This window comes from Pleurodeles waltl, chromosome 5, assembly GCF_031143425.1.
Source record: "Pleurodeles waltl isolate 20211129_DDA chromosome 5, aPleWal1.hap1.20221129, whole genome shotgun sequence".
Taxonomy (NCBI): Eukaryota; Metazoa; Chordata; class Amphibia; order Caudata; family Salamandridae; genus Pleurodeles; species Pleurodeles waltl.
In genome coordinates, this window is record NC_090444.1 from 1,131,143,447 (window position 1) to 1,131,162,801 (window position 19,355).

Genomic DNA, 19,355 nt, shown 5'->3' on the forward strand with positions numbered 1-19,355 from the left:
TGACTCTTTATATTTCAGCATATGAATTGCTGTATACCTGTATGGAATGAAAACCCACGGTAAGGTGCAGCTCATTTATTGGCTCTGGGTGCCTAGGGTTCTTGATGAACCTACAAGCTCTATATAGCCCGCAACCAGAAGAGTCCAGTGGACGTAACAGTATATTGCTTTCAAAAATCTGACATTGCAGGAAAAAGTTACAGAGTAAAACATAGAGAAAAATTGCTGTTTTTTTCACCTCAATTTCAATATTGTTTTATTTCAGTTGTTATTTTCTGCAGGAAACCCTTGTAGGATCTACACAAATTACCCATTCCTGAATTCAGAATTGTGTCTATGTTTCAGAAATATTTAGGTTTCTGGGATCCAGCATTGGTTTCACACCCATTTCTGTCACTGACTGGAAGGAGGCTGAAAGGCTGAAAGCACAAAAAATCGTAAAAATGGGGTATGCCCCAGTAAAATGCCAAAATTGTGTTGAAAAATTGGGTTTTCTGATTCAAGTCTGCCTGTTCCTGAAAGCTGTGAAGCTGGTGATTTTAGCACCACAAACCCTTTGTTGATGCCATTTTCAGGGGGAAGAACACAAGCCTTCTTCTGCAGCCCTTTTTCCTATTTTTTTTTTTTTTTAGAAATTTTCACTGTATTTTGGCTAATTTCTTGGCCTCCTTCAGGAGAACCCACAAAGTCTGGGTACCTCTAGAATCCCTAGGATGTTGAAAAAAAGGGCGCAAATTTGGCGTGGGTAGCTTATGTGGATAAAAAGTTATGAGGGCCTAAGCGAGAACTATTCCAAATAGGCAACTAAAAGGCCTGGCACTCCTGGGAGGGAAAAGACCTGGCAGTGAAGGGGTTAAGAGACAGAGAATGGAAACGATGTGTGTTAAGTAACCCACACCCCTGAACTGTCAGAATAGCATAGAGTTTCACAGTACCGGTGGATTCTCTGCTCCTTCTATGCATCGATCTTCGTGAAAGTTAGTTGAAGGAAATTTGTGTACTCCAAAGTAATGATGTGTGCAAGTAGCTAAATTTAACAGAAGCTGAAGTGAAAACGTGGTGCGCCGCGCTCCCAGCATTTTCTGTCGCTTGGGTGTTGAGATGGCAGGCAGCTGAAAAGACATTCACCTGCCTCACATATACCATAAACTGTGCTGCAAGTTGAAAATTCTGCATGAAATGGCTGAGGAAGGGAATAAAAGGAATAAAATGTGTATAATGGGGCAGCACACGAGGTGGGAAAAATCAAACCGGCAGAAGCCAAAGACTCAAAGCATAATTAAATGTACCGAGCAGAGCCCAAGAAAATATGTACTCAGCAGTTAATAAAGCGTCAAATTTAAGAGAGCAGGAAGGCAATAAACTATGCACCGCTCAAAACCTCCACATAATTGATAGCCAGAGATAACTGGAGCCTAATTATGACAGACTTACTTCACAGAAAGGCCTCTGAGTTTAGAAGTCACGAACATAAAGGGTGCATCAATACTAGTTATCTGAAAGGCTGAAATGATGAATGCACACCAAAACAAATGTGCAGATTTGATCACCACACATCTGAAAAGCACTGCTTTGAGGAAGTTCCTTTCACCAGGATTGGAAATGGATTCCCTGAACAACACAGCGACTCCTCGCGCTTGTGCAGGACAACAGGAATAATAAATACAAGACGTAGCATCTCATCCTCATCGCCAAATAATTGTAGTAAAGAGTCCACACTGGTAAACCTGAAGAAGATGTATTTCTCTCAAGTAGAATGCCTCCAAACAGTTTTTCAGTTGAGTGCTTAATCTCGCCATCTTTCTAAGTTACCCTCCACCTAATGATCTAACTGTCAACATGCAAGGGTTAAACTAATAGGGAAAAGTAAAAACCGGGGAGGGCATACCAAGTTATAACCATAAAATAGCAACACGTGATCATACACAAAATACACAAACCAGAACCACAACCAACAGTAAAAAAACACATCATGAGTTTAAGGTTTCAGGGGCGGCTCCTCCGCAATGGTGGACAGGCATCGCCCCTCCCCACCCAGGTTAAGAGCCAGCAGATGAAAAATAAAGCATTAGCTTAATATCATTATAATTTTCATTTTCTGGCTCAGACAGAATTGCAGGGAGGGGTGGGACTGGCCACGGGAAGTGGGATGGAGGAGGAGGAGAGTGTGCACCTCAGTGCTTATGTGTGTTTAGCTGGCTGTCGCAGGCCGGCCAAACACAAATGCGCACTTAGGTTTCTCCAACCCAGCTGTGTACACAGCCAGGCTGGAGAAATTAAACGGAGCCCAGGGTTGTGTCTGAGCAGCAGCCCAAGCCCTCCTACCAATCCTGATGCTGCTTTCATGCTAGGTTTAGTATGAAAGCAGTGCCAGACTTGTTGGGGAGCCTGTGCCAGTGTCCCAGTGAATACTGGGACACCACATTGAGGGAAGAGGAGCGAGGCGACAGGAGACAGCACCATCGTGGTGAGAGGTAAGTTTATTTTTCATTTTTTTGTATTTTTTTATTTTCACCTCCCTCCATCTCCATCTTCCCTCTGCTTCCCCCCTTGAGATTTGTGGCAGCCACTGCTGGACGGTTTCCTTTATGCTATCACATAGAAAATGCACCCACACTATCCATGATCTTGTTTACCCTTTATTTTACACTGAGCATTTTGGAGCACATAACACTTTTCCCTAGTGCACAACAACCAGTTGTTCACTCATGCAGAAAACACGTATTGCCATACTCTATTACACATAGCACTTCCCTGCAACACATTACCCAGTGTTGCTGTGAGGCAGATCAACTGGTACTCTCCTCTGTCACCTCACCCTATGTTCCCCTGATGCATACAGAAGCACTTGGTGACCTTTCAAAGTGGTGGGGCAAGTGAAGTGACCCACCACATACAAAAAAGCAAAAACAAAGTTTCCAAACCCACAAAAGCCCTTTCTCAAAAGTCCAAATAAAAACAACCCCTCCCTCCAAAATAAAACAAACACAAACTAAAGTACATGCATTACACAATTTATTTTAAGTAAATAAAATTAAATTGTACTTACCCAGAGGCTCTGCATCCTCCTCGCTGTTCTTCCAAAGACTGTGAAGCGAAGAACCCTCTCTAAGCAATCTAGGCCCTGCTCTTATGCTGGCAACCAGCAAGACAACAGCGCCAGGATTGGGTGGAGTGGGTTGGCTTAATGCTCTTTCAGGCCCTAGAGGCCTGCGCTTGGTCTCCACCCAGTTGTCTAAGACAGCTGGGTGGAGAGCTTAAAAGAGTGCATGTCAATTTGCCTGGTGCAAGATAGTCGGCCAAAGTGGCATACGCACTTTGAAGTGTCTGGCCATGACTACTCCAGTCCACCATGCTGCCAATCGGCAGCATAGAACACACCCTTCTGTCTTGTGGGCAGGCTGGCGGCAGCAGCGTACCTTGGTTAAAAATAAAATGGCAATGAATCACTTCATTGTCATTTCATTTTTAACACTTAGTGCAGTTGGCAGTGGACGGGTGTGCGACGTTCCCCGCCCTCAAGAAGAAAACAAGGCTGGATGCACATCAACTTGTGTCTCTTGATACAAATCACCTGGTACTTCCTGATCCACATTTGCCTTTGCTACTCGGGTTTACTTGTGTCAGTTATCAGGGACTTACTGCGAGATAAGTCCAAGTCAAGGGTCAGTGTCCAGAATTACTATGACCACTCTTCAATGTCTGAGATTCACCACCCTGCCATTGCACTGACTACACATTAGCTTCATCCGCATATACCATTACTTTGCTCAGAGTATTAGGAAAATAACTTTTAAAATAAGTATGATTCACAATTATGGTTTAAAACACGAAACGATTTGTAGGTGATTTATATTAAGTAAAATTAATTACCGTTAATGTTAAAATAGCATTACTTATAATTGTCATTATATGATGCATGATTACACAACGAGGGCTTTAGTGAATTTGTATAATCATAAATGTCCCTTTTTAGTAAGCGACCTTTAATTGTGTCTCATGAAATATACAACAAACACAAGTTTAAAAATATAAATGATCAGAGCAATGCCAGAGTGGCCTAGATCCCGTCTATTCTGTTTTTCCTAGCTATTTCTCAGTGCGCCTATTGGTATTTATTACTGCTATCATTCTCTGTTTTTTGCTGTCTTAACCTTTCCTTCTATTTCTTTTGTTTAATTCTTCCTCACTTTCATCCACTTTTCTTTCTTATCTGCAACTTTTTCCCCTCCCTTTCTGATCTCGTTCTCTGGTTTCTGTACTTTGCTCTTTCTTTATTGTCCTCTTTTCTCACTGGCCTCTCTCTACTGACCTGTTCATCATTCCTGTCTTGCTCTTCCCAACTCTACCTTTATCCCTCTATCGTTTGGGACTGTTCTCTCGCTTGCCCCTCCCTCGAGTCTCTGACATTATTCTTCTAACTCCCTTTTCTTGTGTTGTACTCATCCTATATTGTGCGTGCCTCCTGCTCCCCTTCTTCATTTTTCATAACATTATGCATGCTCTCTCCCATTCATCCTTTTGCTCTATTTTTTCAATCTCACTCACTTCATCTGTCGTCTCACACCTCTGCCACACACTCCACCATACAGGTCCCCATTCTCTTTCAATTTCGTGCTTTTCTTCTCTTAACTTTCTTCCCTTCATCTTTGGTGCTCCCCATCAGCTCGCTTCAACCTAATTTCTTCTCCTAGTAGCTGCTTCCTGACATGAACCCTCCTCTACCCTGCTTCCACTCATACCAACACTAGGCCAGTCTGTTCCACCATTTCCCAGTGAGAGTACTGGCCAGAGTTAAGAATGAGGTAAGTGGGCATCAAAGGGCTCTGATAAAGTCAGTGCCACCTACACTACTTGTCCATATGCAGGTGACACTCCCTTAGGAGGGAAGTGAACAGTAAAGAAACACATCTCAATCATGCCTTTTACATGCCAATTATGGACCAACCTCATCTGAGATACCTTTGTAGTTAAAATATGACCACTTCCTTACTATGCAGTCATGCAGTCACTTCAAACCATTTTAATAGAAAGTTGAAGTTGGAAGAGCATTCTTCTATTAGGGGAGTTTCACAATGCTAGGAAGCTAAATAGGAGTCAGGTCTGGTGGCTCAGGGGACTAATACTTCCATTAGAGGAATCTGTTTGACCTCATGGTCATTAGGTCAAATCTGAGTTGGGCCCATTCAGCCTTTAATCTTTCTGAGGTCAATAAAATGAATACCATTGAGTTGGGTAAAAATAAACATGCATCATTCAGCTCCAAGACATCCTAAGGGTTGAACACCTGTTTTACAAATACACACTGTTGAAAACTGGGCTATTAGCTGTAGGGGAAAACACAAGTAATAATTTCTCAATTGTCCTCAGTGGGAACCAAACACCCCATTGTAGCACTTGACTCCCACAGGGTAACGAGGCAGAGTAGTCTAAGGCCTACTCAACGGAGGTGGTGTGGGGTAGAGATCACCAATCACTGGCATGCAATAATAACACTCAATAAATGATGGTCCAGCCAGTGCTTTTTCTTTAGAAAAGGAGAAGTACATTTATGGCACACGCGACTAAATACTAGACAATAATTTACAAATATACATTGGCAGATGGAATATACAACGGCTGACATTGTGCAACCACTGGTGAACCCCCAGAGGGGTCACCCAACCATGTCAAGTGAGTTCAAACAGCCATGGTGTAATAAGGATATTACTTTGGCATGAATCTTCATCATAATTGTGATAATGGATTGATAAAGCATATGCAATCATCATGGAACCCAATAAACATTTATCAGGAGTCGACTTTGTGTTTGTGCATTCTTATACTTGGCATTAGACTGTAATGGTCATAACAGCCCCTAGAGGGCGCCACCATAAAAATAGCACAAAAGGCATTGTACCGTAACCATAAAATTAATCCCTAAAGGGCGTAACCACATGAAAACAGCATTGTGAAACACACTGCAGTATAATAATACATCCAGCCCCTAGAGGGAAAACCAAATGAAACAACATTACAGTATAATTGTGTTATAAAGCATTACATAGTAACCATTCCATTGTCCCCTAGAGGGTAGAGTACATTGTTACATCGTAACCATACAATCAACCCCTAGAGGGTACATTACGTTACACATTTTTAGAACTTCCAGGCATTCTAAGACATTACCATACACAAGGCCCCTAGAAAACAACCTAATCCCAGCTGTAGAGCAAAACCTCCAACCATGAGAGAGCATAATAGTGCATTGAATAGAGGGAAAGATGATGATTTTGGGGTCCCCCAACTTAGAGTGGGGACCCGGTGGATGGCCTTGTTAGAAAGAGCATGTCGTGTTAAACATTTTGGTGGTAGTCCCATCGTCTTAGGACCACCACAGGCTGAGTTATGGGCACAAATGTGGAACCAAATGAAATGCAATGCAGTATGGTGTGAGTTTCCCAAGTGCAGTGAACATTATACTAGCGACTCTCCCACTGTGTCAGGGAGAACCACTGTTTTGAATTAAGCTACGGCGTCGCACCGCATTGTCCCTTATTTTTTTTCTGATGAGAGGGTACCTGGTCCCACCCGGGCACCCTAGGGCAGGCTGACATTGGAAGAGAGTACGCGAAGCCCACCACTGGCTGCCTTCTCTGGCTCCCCGCACGGTCTACACTCCTGCTTGCAACCGCGGGAGCCAGCAATCCTTTGCTGTGTCTGCCTGCTCCAGCTGGCAGATGCATTAGTGGTGGCTACCTTCCACCAGATCCTGGAGACCAGGGAAGGGGTCCTGGGCCCTTCCTTTCTCCAATGGGGAAGCGCAGCAGTGCTTCCCCACATCTTTGCGGTGCTCGGAGGTCTGAGGCTGGGGTCCTGGCCCCCTTTGTCATGAAACCGCCAAGGGGGTTGGGTCCCAGGGTGAGTTGAGAAACAAAGAAGGGGGCCTCACACACACCCTGTCCCCAACAAAGGGGCAAATACAGCTTCCACAGGCCATCCCCCCGGCCCTTGTCCACCCTGGAGGAGAGTATTAGCAGGTCAGCGGAGCCCCAAGGAGCCACTGGTCACAACAGCTATTGGGCTCCTCAGCTCCACTCCTTCCTGACATCGCTGCCATGGACTTGCACACTAGAATTTCAAGGTTGGCCCCAGGTGGATTGGCTTCAGTTGTCTAGGCACTCTCCTTTGTTCAGTGGGCTTAGGCAGGCTCATCCCTGAAGCAGTGTGACAGCTGGATGATTGATACAGAGCTCTTCAAGAACAAGAAGAACTAGTGCTAATTGCTCCTTTTGTGTGGGGTGGCTGCTCCTGGAGAAAATGTAATCACTGGACACATGAGGGTGACAACAGGCCTGGGCTCTGATCCTGAACTGAGCCAGGAACAAATGAAAACTCTGAATGACCCACAAGATATACAGTTTTCATTTTGGGAGGTGCATAGTTGGTTTTCTCGCAAGGTTACACTCTAATTCAAGTTGCCAAGGGTCTCTGTAGGTCAACGAGAAGGGAAACTACACTCTAAGGCAGTTCCCTCCCTATGTGTATAATGGAGTGTCACTATAGTTAAAACAATAAAGCACGCTGACATTCCCTAATAGTGGACTCTACCCTCATGAGGCCTATCCTAGGTGAATACCTGTTCCTGCAGAGTCCTCATTGCGCCAAGATACCTCATCGCAATTATTGGGATGCGCATGACAGTAGCCTCCAACGCACAGCCCACTCATGTGCACATGCTTGTAAACACATGTTCACATGTAACCAGCCAAGTACCCCTTACCCCTGCTGCGTCGCAGGGGCCTTACCTTAAAAGGCAGACATTGGTGGTAAACACGCGCAGTCCCTTTACTGTGTGATTACCGTGTGTGAGACACCGGTAGTGAGGCTCACGCACACTGAAAAAGTCTGAAAACCAGGTGCTCAAAAAAGTCAACAAATCTGGGTGTACTTCTGGGACAGAACCCAGTAAAACGCACATGTTATGGTATGAGAGTTTATGCTCCCAGTGTTCCTCGTTGTTAATGGTCTATGGACCCTGAGGCACCACTGAAAGAAAAACACACAATGAATAAAAACATTTTTCTAGATGTCCAAGCAACTGAGACAATACATACTCAAAATCGTTAATCATGATTGTTATTCTATAGACTGAACAGTGACTAGAGGAACAACACAGGTTAAACTTACCCAGTGAAGTCAAGACCTGCTGAATTTCATTCATAACACTCATGTAAAGTACCTTCTGCCATTCGTGCAACAGCCTCCACTCCTCCACAGTGAAACAGGCAGCGACGTCATGAAACGTAAGCGGGATCTGAAAAAGGTAATACATTACTCAAACATTCTGATCCGTTAGATAGGCTATACACACACAAACAAATTGTCATGTTAAACTGCCCATTAACTCTGAGAGAAAGGCAAATCCCACCAAAAAACACAACAGCAATGATACCTGATAAGATGGTTTATATCTGCTGGCCCAACCTTGAAATACAGTATATAAAACATCAAGGTGGTCTCTGCTGCTATGAAGATATGTGTGTAATTACGTGTAAAATGATCACAATACTTTGGGGCAGATTTATACATTTTCACGCAAAACTGCGCTAACGCAGTGCATAATTATGGAATGGCGCTAGCCGGCGCTAATGCCCTGTCAGCGTCCTTGGAAAGGACGCTAACAGGGCTGGGGAGGCATAGGGGAAACTGGTACTTGTGCACCGAATTATGGCGCTACACTGTTCAGAGGCAGAAAAACTGCCTTTAAGCAGTGTAGGACCATTTTCTGGCGCACAACCCCCATGGACATGGCTCCTGTCTTAATAAAGACAGGAGCCATGCCCACCACCCCAATGGCCATGCCCAGGGGTCATTTGTCCCCTGGGCATGGCCATTGGGGCCAGCACAGTGCAGGGGGCCCCCAAGTCAGGGCCTCCAAGAGATGTTGGATTAAAAAAATATATATACTTACCTGGGATGAGTACCCCCATCCTAAGGTGTCCTCCTGGTGTGGGTGGGGGTGTCCCTGGGGCCACGGAAGGGCACCTGTGGGCAATTTCCATGGGCTCTGACCATGGAAATATGCCTACAGGTCCCCTTACGCCAGCCCATACTCAGGCATTAAATAATGGCGCTAAGCAAGCTTAGCGCCTTTATTTAAGGCCCTAATCACCCAGTGCTGGATTTTAGCATGGGGGGATAAATATGGCAAAAGCCATATCGTCCTTTTCTGGACGGGAACACCTACCTTGCATCTTATTGATGGAAGGTAAGTGTTCACGTCCAGAAAACGAAGTTAACTCCATAACTTTGGCACTAGACTGTCTAGTGCTAAAGTATAAATATGGAGTTAGGTTAGCGCTGAATTAGCGTAAAAAAACAATGAGGCTAATTCAGTGCAAACCGAGTATAAATATGGGCCTTTGCATTTGCAAAGCCAATGAAACCAAATTTGTGAATTCAAAGTTTGAATGTGCATCGTACATCCTAGTAGCATTATCTTTTTTTATTAATTTATTCAGTTTTTTATAAATAGAAGCGTCAGAAAAGAAAAAAGAAAACAGAGCTAATGGCATTACTAATGGCAAGAAAAATGAGGTGGCCAAGAGGCATTCGACTCCCTTGAGATTTGCAAAGGAACGCACATGTACTTTGCAACAGTTTTTGAGGTTGGAAAGCATGGAGTTGTTACTGCCAACCATTTGAAAAGTGTACACTGTCAAAATACGAGAGTTGACAATAGTTGTGTAGGCAGTAGATATCAGGAGATGCAGACAGTTTCCTACAGACCACACCCTGCACTCCTCGGTGCCTCATTCACAATACAATTGTTTGTGGCACTGTGAATAAAAATGCTCAGTTGGAAATCACATGTCCCATGCAGGTCTCCCACCCAGCACTTGCTCATTTTCGCAAGAAGTTACAATCCAATTCCTGCCTCGTAAATATTGATGAGGAACAAATTACAAATTTTAACAAAAATACCCTTTGTAGTGAAAGGGCACTGAGCATACCCTGTAACAAAAGGAGAGAGTATTTTGCTGTGCAATGCAGAAAATGTGACGTGATCGGCTTCTTGTGAGCCTCGGATCTTCGATCCCTAAAGTAATACCTAATAACTACATAGGGGGAATCAGGCTAAACAACTATCCAAAATGTGTATAATGTAACACGTAGATGAGAAGAAAAAAATTGTGTGAAACAGCCAACAATTAACAATCGACTACAGATTTATTCCGGTCAATGTCAGGGTGGGATAAAAGAGTGAACACTCTTAAACCTGGTGCAGGTATAGGGCAAATGGTTTCTCTGTTAGGAACAATTCTTTCTGTGTGGAAAATTTTAAAAATACACGCAAGTGCAAAAGTGAGACTTTAATTTAAAGCATTTGGCAATCCATGGATTTCAAGTGCTGAATTGTTTATGCATGATAGTGTTTGCAAATGTTGTACGTTCTCATTAATACTCGTGGAATTCTTTGAGAATTAGCTGAGTACTTTGAAAACTTATACAAATCATCGGTCTAGACTAGAGGTAAATATCGGATTTCCAGGTATGAGTATTGAAAACAGAGCCCTGTATTTTAATATTACTTGCTTTGGGAATAGCCATCATAAGTAACAATTGATGGGGTAAGGAATGATAAGAGACAAACATGCGCAGTAACAATTAACGGTTTAAAAGTAATACAATATAAAAATACTGCCATCGAAAGGTGGCCTGAATGATTAAAAAAAATAACTCAAAAATAGACCCATGGGGAAAAAAACATGAAATGAAAGCAAAGATGACCCACCAGCAACAAAGGGGCAGATGTGCAGACATTTACAGTGAGGAGAGCCAGTGGCTGAAGTGGGCTGTCTCACTGCCCCATGCTGAGTGCAGTTGTGGGCCGAAGAAAAACGTGAATGACACTTGAACAGGCCAATGGACGTTATGCAGGAAGATTTGCGTTTTTGTTAAGAACTTATTTGTAAGAATGTGGAAAATTTAATAAAGATATCGTAAAATATACACATTTTGGGAAATCCTGAGGCAGCTAAAACTGTGTTACCCTGGCTGGGATTTGGGCAGTGTGAATCCACTCATAAAAATAGATTGACACCTACCTCTATACCTACATTGTTGATGCATCGCCGAGTTGAATGAAGTGTACAAAGGCTTGTTTGAATACTTTGGTTTTCAGAAGAACAGGTGGTCTTAAAAGTAATTAGAAGAATTGAGAAGACTGAGGTACTGTACTCAGAGAAACCCGCCAATGGGTTTTCGGCATTAGAATGACTGATCTAAGGTTAATGGTCCACGGGCAGTGAGCGACCAGCTTAATCTTGTAGTAGTGGCTAAGTATGTAATCGGTTGGAATGAATGTGTAATGGATTTTGGTTCTAGAAATTATTGTCACAAAATACTTGCACCTGCACTAACATGCCTAAGAACTATTAAGGGGCATATTTATAGGCCCCACGCACCACCTTGCGCCACATTAACATCATTTATTTTTATGTTAATGTGGCCCAACAAGGCCAAAATCTCTGTGCCATATTTACAGAGTGCTGCAATGCATGCATTGAGCCACTCTGTAACCCTTTGCGCTACATTATGCCTGCGCCAGGCATAATGTATGCAAAGGGGGCGTTCCCCCGTTAGGGCAACCGGTAAAATGGTGCAAGGAAATCTAAAAGCTTTCTTTGCGCCATTTAATATGTCACTTTTAACGCCTGCTCAAGAGCAAGTGTAAAAAGGGGGCTTCCATTCTTTAGAATGGGGCCCTATGTACTCTGCAGGAGTGGTGCCAATATTTTGGCACTACTCCTGCAGAGTACATCCATAGCGTCATAAAAATTACGCTATTGCCCCCTACCCTGCACCATGGTGCGCTGTATTTTAAATACGGCGCACATATGGTGGTGGTAGGGGGGCGCTAAGGGGTGCAGAGAAAGTGGAGCTGAACTTAGTGCAGCGCCACTTTCCATAAACCTGCCCCAAATGTCTACTGCAGTTGTGTATATATTTGTGCCTTCAATGCAGCTCGCCATGTTAATATTTTCTGATACTCTTCCATGCAACTCCTCTTATATAGCTCCTCTTTCTCCTCTTCATCCCCTGAAATGTGGTAAAGAATGGTGATGTGGTTCAGTCCAACAGATTGAACACATTGCTTTTGTTATTGCCATCTGGTGAGGTTCCAGTTGACAGCTCACCTTGTTAAAACAGGTAAGTCATAAAAAATGGGGCCTGTAACAAATCTGATATTACCAGGAAGAGGCCTCAAAATATTAGTCATCATGTGAACTGGGGCCCTTATCCACACGAATCACTGTGCACAGTTTCCTCTTTCTCCTGTCCTTTCATGCCTATGTTTCAGTTTTAACGGCTGGAAGACCGCTTAATGCGTGTGATGTTGTTGGGGCTCCCCATTTTCTAGATAATTTACGCAGCCTCTCTCCACAGGTGTCGCTACTGCCAACGAGTTAAGAGTTGTCCTTCTGAACAGGGTGTTCCCTTCTTCAAATTTCCAGTCCATCACATTCTAGCTACTGGCTAAAAAGTCATACTGCCTTTAAAGTTTCAAAATCAAATGTTTATTCCGTTAACTATTTGGCTTGTTAGTACATGCATAGCATGAACCCTGCAAAGGACTGTCCCCAGGACAATGGATGTTTTCCTCAGCTTGTTCATATATCCGGCCATCAGTATTTTGAAAAACGCCAAAAGATGGTTAAATAAATTACAATGAAAATTAATCCAAAAGATCCTTGTCGTAAACAAGTAGACAAACTAGAAAACAGTGTTATCATAACAGGTGTCCAAATTTCCACCCATAACCATGAGACCTGGCCAGAGACATTTAATCCTAGTATTTTCAAGGGTCTACCAATTCAAGGGACATTTATTGCAAGATCACTTACAATCAATTTCTACTCTAACTGACATTATGGTTCAAGTCAACAGAAATCTGAGATCCTTTGAGGACAATTTTCTCAAGTTAGACAGGACTAAAAACTTCACTAAGACCAAACAAAATCACCCACTCCCAAAGTCATCAAACACGCCACAAGCTAGTGGGGCCAAACGTAAGCAACATCCTTACCTATAAAATCTGTGTCACAGACGGTGACTAGAAACCGGTATAGACACTTAATTTAACTAAAGGAAAGGAAAGGAAAGGGTTGAAGCTTGTTGAGGAGTCTTATGTGCACTTTCAATCAAGAGAGCTGCAGCAGACTTTGCCTTATCTGGCATATGAACAAGACTTGTGTAGCTAAAGAAGTACATTGTAACGCTAATAGATTACGTGCTTACTCTTGATGACAGAAGCAAACATGTTTTTATGGCACGCAGGGAAGAGATACGTCCCAGTGTTTCAAAGGAAGCCACGTCCAAACAAAATGATTTTTCTAATTTGACTTGTTGGCTAAGCGGAAAAGCCAGCCAGCTTTTAGGGCATTTAAAATACCACTTTGATTACATTTTGTCGGAGATTCTATAAAAACTTGTGAAGAGCATTGTAAGTAAACCATCTGCCCCTCAAGCTGTCTGAAGGCTTCAGTTCAGATCTCCTAACTACAAAAAGGTGCATGCAATACTATTTCTCTTGCTGCCTTACTTAACCTCCGCTTTCCTTGTTGTTAGCTACATTATGCAGTAAAGTAATTCGTTTGATAGCTATCTACATAGGCATTGTTTATTAATTGTATGCTAAATACCACGAGAGAGACAGAGGTTTAATCACTGATACCAGGCAAAACACCACTGATTATGTCATTTTATTATTTCTTTTTAGGGTTTAATTGACTTGCTATTGCAAGAATGGGAATGGCTGACTAGTCTCCAGAAGTAAATTTGTTCAGGGTTCTCCAAGGAAGTCAAGAGGGCTGTGAGGGCACGCTTAGGAAGATGTCCGGTCTGTATCCTGGCCTGTAGTAGGGGGTTCCTGGTCTGTGTGGACCTCAGGCTGTGTTGGGACAAGGTGCAGCAGCGCACTTGCTATGCTGGCCATTGTGGCATTGTGCAGTTTCCACTGCTCCATGGCCTCTTGGTGGTGTGCTAGCTACATCCTTTGACTCTGCTCCAGGGTGGATACTATCTGGGCCAATCTGTCCTGAGTATGGTGATATGCTGCCAGGACCTCAGAGATCACGTCATGGGCTGCAGCATCCATCCTGTGGCCTCCCCCCTGGGCCACTGATGCCCTCCCACTTTGCCTAACTCCCTGTGCCTGTGTCCCATGCACAGGTCTGGCGGTACCACTTGTACTGGGGCCATTGTCTCCCTGCCTGTTGGTAGGGGTTGACTGTGGCCTCTGTACTTGTGTTCCACCAGTCTGTGGCCTGGATACACAGGTGGTGGGACGGTTGCCCTGGGCTGATGTTGATGGCTGGGCGGTAGGGGTGTCAGTGGCATCCTGGGTGGGGCTGCTGGATGGTGACAGTCCAGGACTGTGTGAGGGGCCAGGGTGATCGTCAGTGTCCAGGGTTCCGTTCCCAGTGTCCTGGGAGGTGCCTCTGTCTCCCTGTGGGGCACTGCCACTCCTTGTCCTGTCCGTCAGGGTGGCATGGGTGGTGGTGCCTGTTGGGGGGAATGGACATGTCAGTTACATTAGCATGATCGGAAGGGGTGCACAAGACTGGGCGGGTTTGTGCAGGTTTCACACTTTGGGGCCATGCAGGTTGCTTTCATGAGGTTAGCATTGCTTTTTTGCTCAGGATGTGGAGGTGCATTGTGGGTGCTGTAGGCCATTGTGATTCTTTGCAGGGGTGGGTGTCTGTGCACAAGGGGAGGGATGTGGGCCTCTTAGTGGGTTTGTGGGCATGCAGGGTGACTGGATGTAGTGAATGTGGCCTGGGTGTGGTTGTAGTCCTGGTGGTAGTTGGAGGGGTGAGGTGGTGCATGCATTCCAGGTGTGATGGATATAGGGTAATTGTAGATGACTTACCAGAATCCATTCCTCCAATGAGTCCAATGAGTCCCTCAGGGTGCAGGATGGCCACTACCTTTTCCTCCCAGTCAGTGTAGTCTGGTGGTGTTGGTGGAGGTCCTCCCCCAGTCTTCTGGACTGCAATGTGGTGCGTGGATGCCATGGACCTGACCTTCCCACGCAGGTCATTCCATCTCTTGCGGATGTCGTCCCTTGTGCGTGGATGGTGTCCCACTGCATTGACCTTGTTGACTATTGTCTGTCATAGCTCCATCTTCCTGGCGATGGGTGTGTGATGGACCTGTGCCCCGAATAATTGTTGCTCGACCTTCAGGATCTTGTCCACCATGGTCCTTAGCTCCCTTTCTGTGAAGCGTGGGTGTTTGGGGGTGCCATGGTGAGTGTTGTGAATGGTGTTTTGTGCGGATCTAGGTGAGGGTGCTCTTGTGTGGTTGGGTGTATGTATCGTGGATTGTGGCGTTCAGTGTCTGCTTCTGGAGTTCTCTGTATTAGTTGGCCTAATTTTGTTGCAGCGGATTGTGGGGTGTTTCTGTGAGTGTTTTTATAGTGTTGTGGATATGTGTCAGGTGTGTGGGTTTCAAACTTACCAATGTATGCATTTCTTGCTGTTGGGTCCACTCTCCGCCCGTGGCGGTCTGTACTGCCAATGGTCGTTCGGCTTCCACTGACCGCCGCAGTGATTTGTACTTCTTTATTTGGAGGGCAGGGTGTTTGTATGCTTGGAGGTGGCGGGTGGGAGGTCCAGCATTCTGCCGACAAGGTCCTGGCGAAGACTTGAGGCAGGGAGATTTTTGTGAGTTTCTGATTTTTGCATCATTATATGGCGGGTTTCTGTTCACCGCTAATGGCGGTCTTCTGTTCGCCGTCCCCACAGAGATTGACGGTGTTTACCGCCGTGTTCACAATGAGGGCCTAAATGTCGAATGATCCAACCTGTTTATTGATGACATTGAGATACTTAATACTCCCTATGATCTAAGTAATTTGACTGATGATATAGTAGGAAGAGAGATTTGAGACCCATTTGACCTCATACTATTAAGGGATCTGTCCAGCAAGCTTGGCATTCATACAGATTTGGCTGTGGATACCAAATTTAGACAACCATCTAAATATGAACTACAAACATCGAGGGAAAATATTGTTATGTTTTGTGAGTTGGTATCTAGTGACACGCTAAAATTGTGTAATGAGAGACTGACATCACATAATTTGAGTAAGGACCAATGGGAGGCAGTACTATCATTACAACGAGATGATAATTTAATCATCAAACCTTCTGACAAAGGGACTAATGTGGTCCTCATGTCAAAGAAGAACTATGTAAGGGAGGCACAAAGGCAACTGGGTGGCACACTTTGTTACGAGAGGATAGATAAAGCATACAATGTCACTCTCCAATTGAGATATCTAGATCTAAATGGTAAAATAACCAGCTCTTAAATGGGACAAGTTTCAGTTTTCTTTTTTGAGAACCAAATCTTTATTGTTTTTAGAGAGTGAAAAACAGTGCACATACAATAAGCTCCGACACAACAATAATGTGAGTACAAGGCATAGGACACGGTCTGTAACTGGACACCCAGCGCTCGCGGTACATTACAACAAAACACCATGATATGCCCACCATTTCCCCCATATTTTGTCATGTTTTTTCAGACACCCTTGAGCCTCATAGATTGGTTTTTCCTGACGTGCACACCAGTCCATCCCCGCCCTCCACCCCGCCATCGAAGGAGCCCGGGAAGCTTCCACCCACAAGCAATATCTCTCTTTGCAACCAGGCACGCAACCCCTATATATGTCTGGTCAACCTGTGGGCCCCTTAGTTCTTCCAAAAGCTTCAGCAGTGCAACCTTGGAACTTAAGTCAACAGGACGTCCCAGGACATCTGCCAATTCCCTACCGATCCTCTCCCAAAATGGTCGTATTCGGGGACAGTTCCAAGTTATATGGAGAAAATCTACCTCCGGGAGACCACACTTAGCACAAGCCGCCCCAGCCCTGCCCGACATCATCAACATTATTGCAGGGGACAGATAGGAAGAGTGGAGATAGTTGAACTGCAACATTTGCAGCGTAGCCAATATAGCTAACTCGTTGGGGGGCCAACAATGCCTTCCGCCAGTCATCCTCGTCCAGTTCCCCTACCCAGTGTGTCCATTGTTGGCGCAGATGGTCTATCCCATTCGGGGCATTCGTGAGCAGGGATTTATACATTTGGAACACTGCATTCTTCCCCAGACTCCCAGTTAACAACTTGGCCCCAAGCAGGTTGTAGTCAGGGAGCTGGGTGTGCGTTGAAGCATGGGCCCCCAAGGTATGGTGCAACTGCAGGTATCGGAAAAACTGCGTCTGGTGCAGCCCGTAGTGATTTCTCATTTCCTGGAATGACATAAGATCATCTCCTATAAACATCCCCTAAGTAAGTAACCCCTATCAAATCCCACTGTAGAAAGCCCTTTAGTGCGGTGAGTTGGTGCAGCCAGTCGCCGCGCCACAGCAGGGTCATTCGAGTAAGACATCAGTCCCATTTTATAAGTTTCAGAGCTGCCCTCCAACAATTCACTGATACACGGGTACAAGACGCAGTCTGCATAGGAAACCTGCTGCCATAAAGCACATCCAATAGGCCTCCAAAGCCTGCTTCTTGGATCTCCAGTCGATACGCCTGCAATGATATGTGAGCTTTGACCACTGATTCCACATTGCACTTACCCTAGCACTACACCGTCACATTAGTGACCACCAGCTTCATTTTGCCTATTGACTTTATCTTAGCATTAGCCAATGCCACTTTAAAAGCTGCAAGTAGTTTTCTACGTTATACTGTGCTCATGTTTCTATTCTTTGTATTTTTTCCTACTAAGGGCTTAGGCTGAATGTACTCCGATGGCAGGGATGGTCTTGTTTTGAATTGGCACCTTGGGATTGTGGCTAAGTCCCGACGTGTTATTTTCAAAGCAGGCCTAAAGCATTCAGCATTTTTTTTTAATAAATAAACTTCTGCAGGGAGAGGGAGGTTTAGACTTTTCCTCTCTTGTTTTTTCAAAGTATAAGTGGCCGAGACCAGATGGACCGGGGGCAGAGAGTGTTTGCAGATCTCAGGCACATCCAGGACGCTGGAGTGTGCCATCCTTCCCGTGAGGCTAATTGATCTTTCTCTTCTCGATCGATTCTGGGATCTGGTAATCTGATGCTGAATAGGAGGGAGATGAAGCAGTGATGCCCTTTTCTCATGGTGATACATATTTTTTAATTCACTATTAGCTTTCCATTGTAATATAGATACATATATTTGCTGTGTATATTGCAGTGGAGAATCAGTTGACCATTCTTTCATTTCATTGCTGTGACCATTTTTAAACGTGTGCTTTCAGTATGCTAACCTCCTTTTAGGAACCTTGCGTAGTGAAATAATAAATGTCTTCTTTAGACTAAGAAGCGCATTCTAGAGATTTTTGTCAGTGCATAAGTGTTTCAGCTCGGTCATTAGTGAAGCAAAACATTTTGGCGCAGTATGAAGTCTAAATGGAGGTTGGAATTTGAAAGTGTACGATTTAAAAGTGAAAATATGTTTTTATTCAGAGAGTTAAAGGAAGTACCGCAAGCCATTTCTGAAAATGCATGTGAAATTAAAATACCTTATGATGTCTTGGCAAATGTGTTTTCTTGTTTATCAGGACTTTCTATGTTTTGGGATGGGTGTTTGGATAAAACAGAATTAATAACTGTACTTATATGTTTAAAAAAAGGTGCTTTTTGAACGGAATGATGCCCCTTTTATTCTTGACAGGAGGGTTTGGGAATGGGGTAAAGTGTAGCAGTGTGCTTTTGATTTGGGAAAATAAATAATTCAACAGGCTTTAGACTTGTGGACAGTGCAGGAATGAGATATTTTGCTGCATGTAACTATCCAGGGACAATATATGGATTGGAGCAGATGGCAAAAGCAGAGAAGAACAGGAGTCTCCCTGGGGTTTTGGACTAAAAAATTATCGGATGGGACTTTGAAAAACTGGAGAGAGCATTTAACTGAAGCCCTCCAGATTCTGAATAACAGACCATTACAAAATACTGAAACTGCCCTGATGAAAATGTTAACTCAGATACAACCACATGCGGCCACCAACACCATGGTGTACTGGTAAATAAAACCTGGAGCTTCAGCTCCTCACAGAGCCACACCAGAATCTGCAGGTCTTGACCTACATGCTTACAAAATTGCCCATCTTGTCATATGTCCAGTGTATTGAGGATTGGTGAGGAAGGGGACTGCCCCAGCCCTTCTGACAGTGCAAGGAAAGGGAGGTTTTGGTTCAACTGACAAAAACCCTGATGCTAAGATGTGGGTGGAATTCCCAAATGGCTCTCCAGAACCTGCAGAAATTATAGCCAAGTTCCCTAATAATGTCCTGCTGATCATAAAACAAGG

The 19,355-nt window shown here is 44.3% G+C and overlaps 1 protein-coding gene across 8 annotated transcripts in view; it reads right to left on the reverse strand.

Moving 5' to 3' along the window:
* LOC138296309 (zinc finger protein OZF-like) overlaps window positions 1-19,355 on the reverse strand; it is a 145,759-nt gene that overhangs the window by 108,830 nt on the left and 17,574 nt on the right. For all 8 annotated transcript variants that reach the window (XM_069235328.1, XM_069235327.1, XM_069235329.1 and 5 more), the window contains exon 2: window positions 8,170-8,296. In XM_069235328.1, coding sequence (XP_069091429.1) covers window positions 8,170-8,296 — 127 coding nt within the window. The remainder of the gene's footprint in view (window positions 1-8,169; window positions 8,297-19,355) is intronic.